The sequence below is a fragment of the Protopterus annectens genome, chromosome 3.part1 (genome assembly GCF_019279795.1).
Source record: "Protopterus annectens isolate FY-2018-M chromosome 3.part1, PAN1.0, whole genome shotgun sequence".
NCBI classification, from domain to species: domain Eukaryota; kingdom Metazoa; phylum Chordata; order Ceratodontiformes; family Protopteridae; genus Protopterus; species Protopterus annectens.
This window is the reverse complement of record NC_056732.1, coordinates 1,861,381,440-1,861,393,964: the sequence shown is the minus strand read 5'-3', so window position 1 is coordinate 1,861,393,964 and position 12,525 is coordinate 1,861,381,440. Positions and strand designations below refer to the sequence as shown.

At 41.0% G+C, this 12,525-nt stretch overlaps 1 protein-coding gene across 1 annotated transcript in view; it reads left to right on the top strand.

The window, feature by feature from the left end:
• Window positions 1-12,525, top strand: part of LOC122798774 (zinc finger protein 2 homolog) — a 264,657-nt gene that overhangs the window by 47,337 nt on the left and 204,795 nt on the right. Inside the window, exon 2 of the mRNA XM_044067884.1 lies at window positions 11,110-11,236. Coding sequence (XP_043923819.1) covers window positions 11,110-11,236 — 127 coding nt within the window. The remainder of the gene's footprint in view (window positions 1-11,109; window positions 11,237-12,525) is intronic.

Sequence of the window (12,525 nt, the reverse complement as noted above, 5' to 3'; positions counted from 1 at the left end):
TTCCAAATTGTCCCTTTGAGTGATTGATGGGCCCCTTTTAAACTGAGGTCAGGTAGTTTTTAGTGTAGTAATATTTCTCCATTGGCAAAGGAGGGCTTCTGATGAGGTTTCTCATTCTAGACTCCATTCTCTTAGTTCCATTTTTTCTTGCAGGTCCCTTGTGGGTTTTGATTATAATACGCTCTCAAGGAGCATGCTACAGGTTGGTGTAGACTGAGGGCTTAACCTGTCCATCTCTATTCTTAATCCAGCATAGAAAAGTACTCTCCCTATACCTCTTTCTGTCTGCTTATCAGTCCTAGTTCCTCTAGCAAGTCAATAGAGGATTCCTGCTCTTTGTAAGCAATGGAACTAACCCAGTTATTCATATCTGTGCTGGGTCTGCCGCCAGTACCTGTGCTTTCACCACTGATTTTTTTCAGCAAAGGTAATTCCTTTGCTGGGGATTGTGGTCAAAGGCTTGGTTGACATTGGCTTATTTGGTGTCTAGAGCTACATTTTTTTGTTTCAGTGCTTTGGGGCTGAGGGCACAGACATTCAGACTGGTGCTGATGCCATCCGTTTCATGAGACAGTGTCACAATTGTACCCGTGTTCATGTAGTTTACCTTGACCTATCTGAGGCAGGGCTATTTGGTCAACAGTTGAACTTTATTAAAATTAGCACTGGTGCTGTAACTCTTGTTGCAAAGGCCTCCACTGAAGCAATCTTCCCAGAGCCCTTGAGCATGCAATGGCTGACCTAACAGAGCATCTCGTCACTGTAAAAAGACCAGGAGATCTCTGATGGCACTTGTTACCAGCCTCTGGGCTCAAATCTGCCTTGAGGGCTAGCTGTTTGAAATCTCCCCTGTTGAGGAGGCAGGCAAGAGGCAGTGAAAGGACAGACACCTCAACTCCTGTGCAGAATCAGCCAGAGACAAAGTCGGACTTAAAGGATGAAACTAGGTCTTCTGCATCGCCCCACTGATACCAAGTTCATTCAGTGCCATCCTTCAAATGAAACAGAAGAAAGGGGCTGATTAGTGCTGTCCCCATTTACCTCAAGGAAGGTCTCATAATAGGCTTTTCAGTGCCTTCCATCTCCGTCCTGGGTGGTTCACAACAAAGATGAGATGGCAGGTCTCATTGCTACTGAGACTTGGGAAATGCAAGATGTTGTGCCTCCAGGTGTCAAAAATCCTGAGAGAATACTTTAGCTCACGTTCAAAGGCTGTGAGTGTTGATCCACGAATCCTGCTGTGGTCTCTGTGATTGTGATGACAGTCCATAAGAGGGCTCCTAAACCAAAGAACCTGGTAGCTCATTCTCCAGATTAGAAATCCAGAGAGTTGTACAGCATTGAAAAGAGAGTCCATGCAGCCTCATGTTTGTCTCTTACCAGCCACAAATGCTGTGATTCCAGTGCACCATAAGACAGGATGTCTGAGATATTGGAAAAGGTAGAGGGCATAAAGTTACTTAACAAGCTGTGCACGTGGACATCTACATTTATATACTACATCCAGCCACATTGTGCATTTAACCCAAAATGCTGCCGGTAGTGCAGTTAGGGGTGGGGGTGAGTATTGGAATGACAGGGTAATGTCATGTCTGGCTCCATATTTCAGAGTTCTTAGAGAACTTCAGGGTGTCCTTCATTAATCACTTTAGTTCTTAGTTTCATTTTTGCACTTCAGCTTCTTATGTTTATCTGAAGGTCCTCATTAGTGCTACTTTCAGTGGCAAAAAGACGAAAGCTAAAAAGGAGCAAACGGATAAATTTAATAAAACAAAAACAGGAGGTGCTAAAGATATAACAAGTGAATGAGAATGAAGTAATAGAAGGGGGTTTACAGAACGTGTACTACTAAGGCCTGTCACCCCGGGGCTGTACATGAGCAGAGCCAGTTGGCAGTTAAGTGTGCTTTGAGAAGTTGTTTAAACTTGGATGGTTTGCTGATGTTACAGGTATATTGAGGGATGGCATTCCAGTCCCTGGATGTATGATTGGAATAAAGAGAATCCCCAAAAGTGTTGTTAGATTTTGTGACTTTTAATAGAAACTTATCCGAAGATCTTAGGGTCCTGTTATTGGAGTAGAGTTCTAAGATATGTTGAAGAGCAGCGTCGTTTTCAGATGGTATGTTATGGACAATGCGATGAATGTAGGACAGGAGCAGTAACATCCCAGGAACCCAAGCCATCGAGATGAAATTCTGATTATTCTAGAAACAAAAATGTGCATGTAGTTTTATTATTCCAGAAAACAAATGTAAGAAAGATCATAATATATGCTCACACACACACACACACACACACACACACACACACACACACACACACACACACACACACACACTATATATATATATGCACCGAATTTGAAGTAGCAAATACACAGAGTTGAGTTTTTAAAATGCAGGAAACTACAGTACAGCAACTATGCCAAAAATATTGACTTAGACAAATGTAAATAACCCAATGAGAAATAAATTCAAATGGCAACGTATGCCAAATAACAAAGTTCAGTTGTTCAAAACGGAACACTAGAGCAAACTGCAGTTCTGTGATCACAACTAGAGTAATGCAATACAAAATTAAAATGTACAGTAGTACACCATGAAGCAATGAAAAGTATTTTTTAAATCATTCAAAAAAGAAAACATGTTGGTACACAGGGCAGAGAGATGCCAGCTTCATGACGCTGAGCTTTTGGCCCTGCCTTTACTTCAGATAACCTGAGTTCAATTACCTGCTCAGATAATGAAAGAGTCAACCAGGGAGGAATGACAGTGAGTAGCTGATGTTGGCTTACCCATCAAAGGGTGTAGTTTGAGTGTCTTCTCAACAGCTGCCCTTGGAAAAGTCTCAGAGCTGCATGCCTACAGACTCTGGAGATAATAGCTCACCGAGGTGTATACCTGCACTCTTGCTGCAATTATTGACTGTAGAAACATTGCATTGTACAGTGCATTCTGGCCAGCAGAAGGAGATGTTATGATTATGTGGAAAATCTAATCCCCAATTGATGATGGATGCAGTCCATAACTCTTGCCTTCCTGTCCCACTGTCCTAGGATGTTATGGAATGCATGGGAAATCTGGGGATTTGGGTTTAATAGTTGTGAGAGCATAGGATAGGAATCAAAGAAAAAATGGTATATAAATACAGTGTCATCGGGAGAGAAAATGCAAGAAAGCAGGCGGTAACAGACAATAATGAAGGGAAAGCAAGTAGGGTAGACCAACATGCACAATGATATCAGCAAGCTACAAGCACAGTAGAAGGAAGCAGGGCAGGTGTGGCAAGCCAGTGCTGTGCATGGGACCATCTATGACAGAATAACTCTGCTGGTGAAGCACTATTCTCTTGCACCATAGCCAAATTATGGAACTCCCTCTCACCCACAATTACCTCCATACCATCATGCACCCACTTCAAAACTTTACTAAAAGCTCACCTAAAAACATGCTGGCTATGCCCTTGCAACTCCCACTCTGTCACCCACCCCATCAAACCACTACCTTTGTAATGTATAATAAAGAAAAAGAAGAAAGCAGCAATACTATATTGTAGTAAAGGCATACGGCCTACATGGAGTTGCACTGCATAGATGTGACAACATGTTAAAGTGCACATGTAAATTGACAGTTGAATCTAATCGTTTAGACTGCATACCCTTAGCTAAGGTACATATGGTTTTATAACATGCAATACAAATACAACCCACCAAACTCATTTAACTGTTTCAAATTTACCAAAGAAGCATTAGTGTGGAATTAACAACCTGATAAGCAAAAAGGATGGCGAGCAAGCTGAACAAGTAAAAAACACCAAATAAGCAAAGCAGTACTAAAGCATGCCAAAAGGACAGAAGCTCAAGTTAAATACATAAAAATCCTTTATTAAAGACTCATCAACCTTGAGAGTCTCCAGACCAGACCTTATAAATCCAGACCGCTGTTATGCCAGTTTTCCAGTCTGCTGGAACCACATCAGAAGTTAAGTATAACAGTGTAGAAAACAATTCTTCCACCTGCTCAAGTAACTTAAGTAAGATCGCTTATTTACACCACAGGGTGGTTAGCTCTGCAGCAATACCTCTTCCACACAACAGACTTGCATGAACTCTCTCACACTTACGGTAAATTTAGAGTGCCCAATCCACCTCCGCATGCGATACATACATACTTGTCCCACATAACAGAGCAAGGCAGTAATCATTGTTCTTCTAACCCCTAAAATTCTTTCTTCCAGAGCCTTCTTTAAGCAATCCCGTACCATTTGTTCAGCTTAACAAGGCACATAAAATAATGAACAATAAGTTGTACTTAAACGCAAATATATTGGGTACCTGTACAGCGTTGAGCACGAGTAACCACAGAACTGTCCAGCTCTGATAAGTCCAGTTCAATCATTCCTAACATCTCCCAGCACAGTGTTAAAACCAGAATACTACAGATCAACACACAGCCCTTCACCTACCTAGCCCAGCGACCGACCCAACAGCAAGCCACAGACTGATCGAGACCAAGCGACCAACCCAACAGCAAGCAAGTTACAGACTGATCCGCACACCCGAACAAACAGACCGATCCACGAAGCAAATGAACAACAGCAAGCAAGCCCACAATCCAAACACCTACCTGAAGCACACTGAAAAAGTCCTGCGAGAGCATCATGCAACATTTAAAATGCCAATTATCACATTTCTGAAAGCACATTCCTGGCCACTCTCATTTACAAAAAAATGACACAGTCTTTCTAGAACTGTATCTGAAAAGAAACAAAAATAAATAAATAAATAAATAAAAAAGACAATAATTGTGACATTAACAAAACTTCTCCTTTCCTAGACTCCATTGCATACGGCTTGCATTATTCTCAAAGATGCACGTATTTTCTTAGTATTTAGTATGCAATGCTGTCAGTTCTGAGTTAACCAGCACAGCCCAAAGTGCTCCCTGCCGCTTGAGGCAATTGCCTCACTTCGCCACTGGACAGGAGATTAGGTAGTTCTAACCAGTTTAGTGGAGGAAGTGCAGCATAGTGGTGGGATCTGTATGATGAGTTTGTGGCAAATCTAGCAATTTTGTTATAGCAGACTTCAAGTTTAGTTTGATCTAATTTCTTAAGGTTGGTGAAGATAGGTGAGGTTAACGTGTGTGCCTCCCAGACAGAACATACATGGTTTGATTCTTACCTTGATAGTAGGTGGGACCTGGCAGTTGTTTGTCTGGTGGAGCTAGTGAGATAAGGTTTGATTGTATAGAGAGAGACAAGCTTTATTTATATGGGTCTTTTTTATGATTAATGCTAAGTGTTTATTGAATCTCAAGGTGTTGTCTGTGGTTACACCAAACAATTTAGTGTGGGAGACAGGTTCAATTTTGGCATTCTTTGCCGAAAGGATGATAAAGGAGGCTGTACTATTAGGTGATTTGTTGTTGGTAAAAAGCATTAATTTATAGGTTTATAAATTCATAGGCAACTACTAGCTAGCTGCCTTTGTAGGCCATTTTAAGCCTAGCAAATTTTCCTTCCAAGGTAAGAATCAAACCCTGTATGTTGTATCTGTGAGGCAGACACCTTAACCATTATGCAACCTCCAATCCTTAACTACTTTACTTTGGATGCTTTGGATACAGGTGAGGGCTAACTGTCCCTCCACTGGTCAGCATGGTGAGCAATCACATGTTAACTGTGGGCACAGTATGTATTATCCATGGGCTACAACATCCCTTCATTCATTACTCCCCAACTACTCACCCTTCTTCTTCCCAATGTCTTACCCCGCCACAAGAGGGAACCACTTTCCAGACCTACCCAGTGTAGAGCTATCCATGAGGTCTTAGCAGAGTAAAGAAGATCTAAATTTTACTTCAGATTCTTTTTTAATGCCATACTAAGGACATCAGGCCCATTCTAGACATGAAGGGCCCCAAGCCCCTTGTAGACTTAAGCAGCCTAAACCAGTTTGTTCCCAGACAGACATTCTAAATGGTCACAGTGCAGCTGGTCCTGGTCCACTGTCTGGGAAAATGAGATTTGATGTGTTCTTTGTCTCTCCAAGACACATACCTGCAAATCAAGATAGTCAAGGAGGTCACACTGATTACAGCTGGGGGCTAGTCCCTATCTATGACCTCAGACTGTCCTAGCCCACAAGATTTTCTCAAGCTGTAGGGCGGCAGTGACACTGAAGGCTGTAGGATTTGAAAATCTTCCCTTATTTAGATGATTGAGTCCTTGTACCCCAACCATAGAGAAAATAACTGCTGCCATGAATTCCTTAAAGTTTCTTTTCTAGTCCTTGGAATTAACATGAACTTCACAAAATCCCAGCTGAAGCCCTCTCCATGTCTGACGTTCATAGGATGCCTGATGGACACCCACATTTGTATAAACAGGCTCTCTCAGAAAATAATTTCCTTTTCTGGATCAGGTGGTGTTAGCATTTTTCAGTCTTCTGCAATTACAGTAGCCCTGTGCTCAGTTCTCTGGAGTGTAATGACTGCCATAATCTTGTATCCTATTTAGGTTCTACAGAAGACCTTGTGGGCTCAGGAAAAGCAGTGTTTGGACTCTGTCCAGTAAGATAAGAGTTTCCAAAGCATGATGGATGCACCCTACTTGAGATTTGGTGGCACCAGCTTCTCCCTGGGCAGCTCCCGTATAGTTATTATTGATCTCCCGGTGACAATCACCATATATAATTCAGCCCTAGGATGGGGACCATTGTCAAGAGTAGACCATCTGATGTGAAGGCCAGTATATCAGTGTCCCAGAGATGAATGATTCTTTTCATGCTGTAGACGTTCCATGATAACCTTCTGCATGAAGTGATTGACATACTGCAACAACATGACAAGTGTGCAGTACACCAAAGGGTGGGGCAGAATCCATTCCTATTCCCCTTGTTGAGAGGCTGTTAGACTTTGGAGGTAGGGAATGTCGTCAGTGCACTTTCTGATAGCTGCCCACATACCTGGAGAAGCCAACTCACTAGTGAACCAATCGAGTCACTTCCTGTTTCCTTCTAAGGGTGTGTCTCGCTTGGTTGATGGTGAAATCTCTTTACCATCTTTGAAGAGTCCTCACTGCTATCTCTTTGCAAGCTTGACTTTTGCCAAACGCAGATACTTCTCCCTGATTCTCTTTTGTATCGGGGGGCAATGATGCCTTAATCCAAGAGAGGTTTCCAGATCTCTTTAATAGCTTTCCCCATTTCCTCCAGTTCCCAAGTTCCTGCAGAAACTGCAGCGGAAGGAAGTCGGGGTGATTCTCATAGCTTCATTTTTGGCCTTTCCAAGAATGGTTCCCTTGTTGTGACCTCATCTCCTGGAGAAACCTGTCAGGTTAAGACCAGCCAGGATCTTCCTCTCTTACCTGTCTGGCAAACGTCATCTGGATTTTCATGGCCTTAGACTAACTGCTTGGTATTCTCCAGTTCTGATGATGCTAGTGACCAGCTTACCCTGGCAGCATGGTCTACATCCTTGTTTCCACCCGGAAGTCCAACATCAAGAAAGTGTGCAAAGATAAAATGGGTGTCTTGTGGTTTGGGGGTTGGATGATGTATGAATCCTTTTGTTGTTCCTGTTCCTGTAGTCCTGGATTATCTCCCTCACATTCTTTGCTCAGAGGTAGGTTTTTATGTACTATGATTCACTTAGCACCCATCTTGAACTTTCATTTAGGTTGCCAGAATTACACTTTAGTCTCTCTCTTAAGGTGTATAATACTTTTCTGGGGAAGCCTTCCTCCTTAGACTTCTGATCAGAGATCTTTTTCTACAATGGGATATCAATTTTGTGTTGGAGCAGTAGACTAAGCCTGGCTTTAAACTGGCTTTCAAAGCAGAGTTGAAGTTCATTTCTGAAAAAAAAAAAAACATTTTCCTCATGGCTACCTGGCAGTTAGTGCAGAGTGCTAAGGCTCTGACTTGTAAATGAGCTACTTCACATGCCAACAGTACAGGGTTTGAATCTTTCCACTTTCATTTGCTTACTTTGTGACCTTGAGCAAGTCACCTAAATAGCCATTACTTTGGGGCATTTGGGAATTGGGGTTGGGCTCCTTATTGGTCTCCTATACTGCATGCATAGTAATTACCTATGAGTCTGGCAGCCTGAACCTCAGGTTTTATGTGTTGCCCACCACACCTTGTGTTTCATAAAAACAAAGGTGTAGTGTGATGAGGTAATCCCTCAGAGACTACTGAAGTAAATATAAACCAGACAATAGGTTTTCCATTAGCTTTTGTGGATCATTCTGACAAGGGAGAATACCTGCTTCAGTGTTAGATAGTCACAGGTAGCTGCTGTTTTACCTTCATTGGACTAAGGATTAGGAAAGATGTGCAGCAGTTTGAATCATTTACTGCTAATAGATTGTCAAGAGTGTCATGAAAGTCTCTAAAGCAACTTTGTCAAAAGGTTTCTAAGCATATTACATTTGTTTACCCGAGACATGGAAAATCCTTAGTAGGAGAATCTAAAGCTCACTGCACAAGAGCAGTAGCCGTATCTCACGCCTTTTTCCATAATGCATTTGTTAAAGATAGTTATGCTGCTGATGCATTGGCTTCTGTACACAACTTTTCTGAAGCATTACATGCTGGTTATAATCTTAAGGTCTCATGTGGCATTTGGAGCCATTATTTTCTGATTTCTTCTCTCATAAGTCAACCCAAGTTGAATGCTGAGGTCACTATACTAATTATAGAGAAGGATGGACCACACATGACAGATATGAAAACTATGTCCTTGCTGAAGTGATAGATCTAAATTGTCATGTTTCGTGCTCTTCTACAATCCCACCCATCATTCCCTGGCTTGGAAGATTGGGGGGGAGTATGGATGTTGGTATGGTAGGGAGAATTAAATGAATGTGCTCTGAGTGGCCAGCTTAAAACTGGACAGTGATGGAGGCATGCTAGGGATTTTGCAAGGGGGAGGAGTCAAAGCCTGTTTGTGTTGGTGCTGAGGTTACTGATTTGATGAATGATGATAGAATGCTAGGTATTAGATATTATGTAAGTGGGAGGAGTTAATGACTGCTTGTATTGTTGCTGAGATGACTGAGCTGGTAACTGATGGTGGCATGCTAGGTATTAGATATTATGTAATGGGGAGGAGTTAAAGCCTATTTATATTGGTGCTGAGGTGACTGAGCTGGTAACTGATGGTGGCTTGCTAGGTATCAGATATTATGTAATGGGGAGGAGTTAAAGCCTATTTATATTGGTGCTGAGGTGACTGAGCTACCACGTGATGATGCCATGGTAGATATTATGTATTATATAAGTGGAAGGAGTTAAAGCCTATTTGGCTGAGGTAACTGAGATGGCAAATGATGGTAGTATGCTAGGCATTGGATATTATGTAAGGGAAAGGAGTTAAAGCCCAATAAAGTTTGTACTGGTGCTGAGGTGACTGAGCTGGAGAGATATGGTGGCATGCTGGGTATTGGGCATTATGTAAAGGGAGTTATTAAAGACCAGGGACGTTTGTATTGGTGCTGAGATGACTGATCTGATGAATGATGGTAGAATGCGAGGCATTGGATATTATGTAAGTGGGAGGAGTTAATGACTATTTGTATTGTTGTTGAGATGACTAAGCTGGTAATGGCTGATGGCTTGCTAGGTATTAGGTATTATATAAGTGGGCGGAGTTAATGACTATTTGTGTTGTTGCTGAGATGACTGAGCTGGTAACTGCTGATGGCTCACTAGGTATTATGTAACGGGGAGGAGTTAAACCCTGTTTGAATTGGTGCCAAGCTGACTAAGCTGGCGAATGATGGTAGAATGCTAGGCATTAGATATTATGTAAGGAGGAGGAGTTAATGACTATTTGTATTGTTGCTAAGATGATTGAGCTAGTAACTGGTGGTGACTTCCCAGGTATTAGATATTATGTAAGGGGGAGGAGTTAATGACTATTTGTATTGTTGCTAAGATGACGGAGCTAGTAACTGATGGTAGCTTACCAGGTATTAGATATTATGTAAGTGGGAGGAGTTAATGACTGCTTGTAGTGTTGCTGAGATGACTGAGCTGGTAACTGCTGATGGCTCGCTAGGTATTAGGTATTATGTAACGGGGAGGAGCTAAAACCTGTTTTATTGGTGCTAAGGTGACTGAGTGATGATGGCATAGTGGATATTTTGTTTTATGTAAGCAGGAGGGGTCAAAGCCTATTTGGCTGAGGTAACTGAGCTGGCAAGTGATGGTAGTGTGCTAGGCATTGGGTATTATGTAAGGGGAAGGAGTTAAAGCCCAGTAAAGTTTGTACTGGTGCTGAGGTGACTGAGCTGGAGAGAGATGGTGGCATGCTGGGTAATGGGGGTTATGTAAAGGGAGTTATTAAAGACCAGGGAAGTTTGTATTGGTGCTGAGATGACTGAGATGCTGAGTGATGGTGGTATGCTGGGTATTATGTAAGGGGGAAGAGTTAAAGCCTGTTTGTATTGGTGCTGAGGTGACTGAGATGCTGAGTGATAATGGCATGCTGGGTATTATGTAAGGGGGAGGAGTTAAAGCCCAGTAAAGTTTGTACTGGTGCTGAAGTGACTGAGCTGGAGAGAGATGGTGGCATGCTGGGTATTGGGGGTTATGTAAGGGGAGTTATTAAAGACCAGGGAAGTTTGTATTGGTGCTGAGATGACTGCGCTTGCACTAGGGTTACAGTTCCAGCAATAGAGGAAGGTGAACCACAGCCATGGAGATAAGTCATTATGGTAAGTCTTTAACTTGTTTTGATAATAATCTGAATACAGTGATTTAAGTGCAGGAATATAAATCCATATAATTTGCTTCTCTATACAAATTACTGTCATTGTGTCTTACTACTAATTATACTGTGTAGGAAGAAATTATGTTGTACTGTTACCGAATGACCAAAACTCATTGTTCTGGTTGTTAACCCACTCCTGAGATAGTTGAGTTTTTACAGATCTGACACTGAACAGGAAGAAAGAAGTAGTTATTAACTATGGCAAATCAGCATCTTTTGCATCTGATGATTTTAACATAGGTGGTTACATATTCTTGTTGAAACCGTTTATGTTCACCTGTGTGTGTGTAATAAATTAAGATTGAGTAAATTTTGTGTATTTTCAGGTGCCACATAACTTTGAAGATGTTGCTGTTGAGTTTTCAAGTGAAGAGTGGAAGATGCTGAGTGAACATGACAAAGAATTACACAGGGAGGTGATGGTAGAGAACTATGAGAACATGATTTCTTTAGGTAAGGGGATCTCAGAGGTACATCCTTATTGACTGAAATTCAAATATTATTCATATTTCTTTGCAATAAGAATTATTTCAATAACATGTACCAATTTACAGCACTATATGGGCAGTACAAAAATCTTCTTAGAAGTTCAGTCTTATGTTAAGAATTACACTTGCATATACAAATATTTATATTATGTAAGTTAAAAGTATTACATGGTTAGACAAATCTGTATTCAAGTGTTTATTCCTGTCTGAGTATTAAAATGCTGTGTGCTGCACAGATATTCTCCGGTACCTTTAATCTGTTTATCTAATTTTCATAACTGCACAAAACCCATTGTTGGGAATTTAAGACATAACCTAATGCCCATTTTGACAATAATGATACCAAAGAGATATCTAGTGGTAGCTGTGTACCCAACAATGATCTTCATTAATGTGAAGAAATTCTACGCTGTCATCTGTGCTAGCATGTCTGGCTGAAGTTTCTGTACATAATTTCAGATTAACCTGTGTATTATATGCCAGCATGACTAGCTATGATATTGTAAATAAGTTCTTACATGTTGATTTATAATCTATTTGTGCAGAATATTTTAAAGACTTGAACAGTGTTCCTTTACATTTCTAACTGAACATATTTGTGTACAAGATTGTAAATGCAGACTGTGTCAGAATCAGCTTATCTGCAGATGTCAGTGGAATGTTGACAGTTGCTTGGTGTTACTGTCAGAAGATGAAAGACAGGAAGAAACTATAGAAAACAGCTGCTAGTTGATTTTCAAGGTATGAAATGAAAATTAGAACTGGAACAGTGATGTCAGTTAAGCTAGTCTATAAAAGGGCCTGCTGAAGACAGTAAGTCAGTTCAGTTACAGCTGTCAGTTGCCAGTTACAGTTGTACTGTGCAGTGGATATCCAAAAGGACTCAGCAAGACCTGTAAGCCTGCCTTTGCTCTGTTGTCATAATTTAGTTTGCCATCATTTAGTTTACATCTGGGACAGTGTTCTTTAGTCAGACAGGAAAATTATAACTAATCAGTTAGATGTTTTCTATAATACTTTAAAAGAACAATTCATGAACATGCAGAATTGCCATTTAGCTGAAACACCTGATATCCTTAAGGGGTGATTTGCATATATCCCATGAGGCCTCTGATGCAAGAGGTTTAAGGTATCACACAGACATCTAGCTTTGCTAGATTTTTCATTTTGTGTTTTTTAACCAGTTGGTTATTCATGTGATCTTTTTACTGTTTTGTTTTAGGTTTATTAGTTGTGATATTTTGTAGATACCCT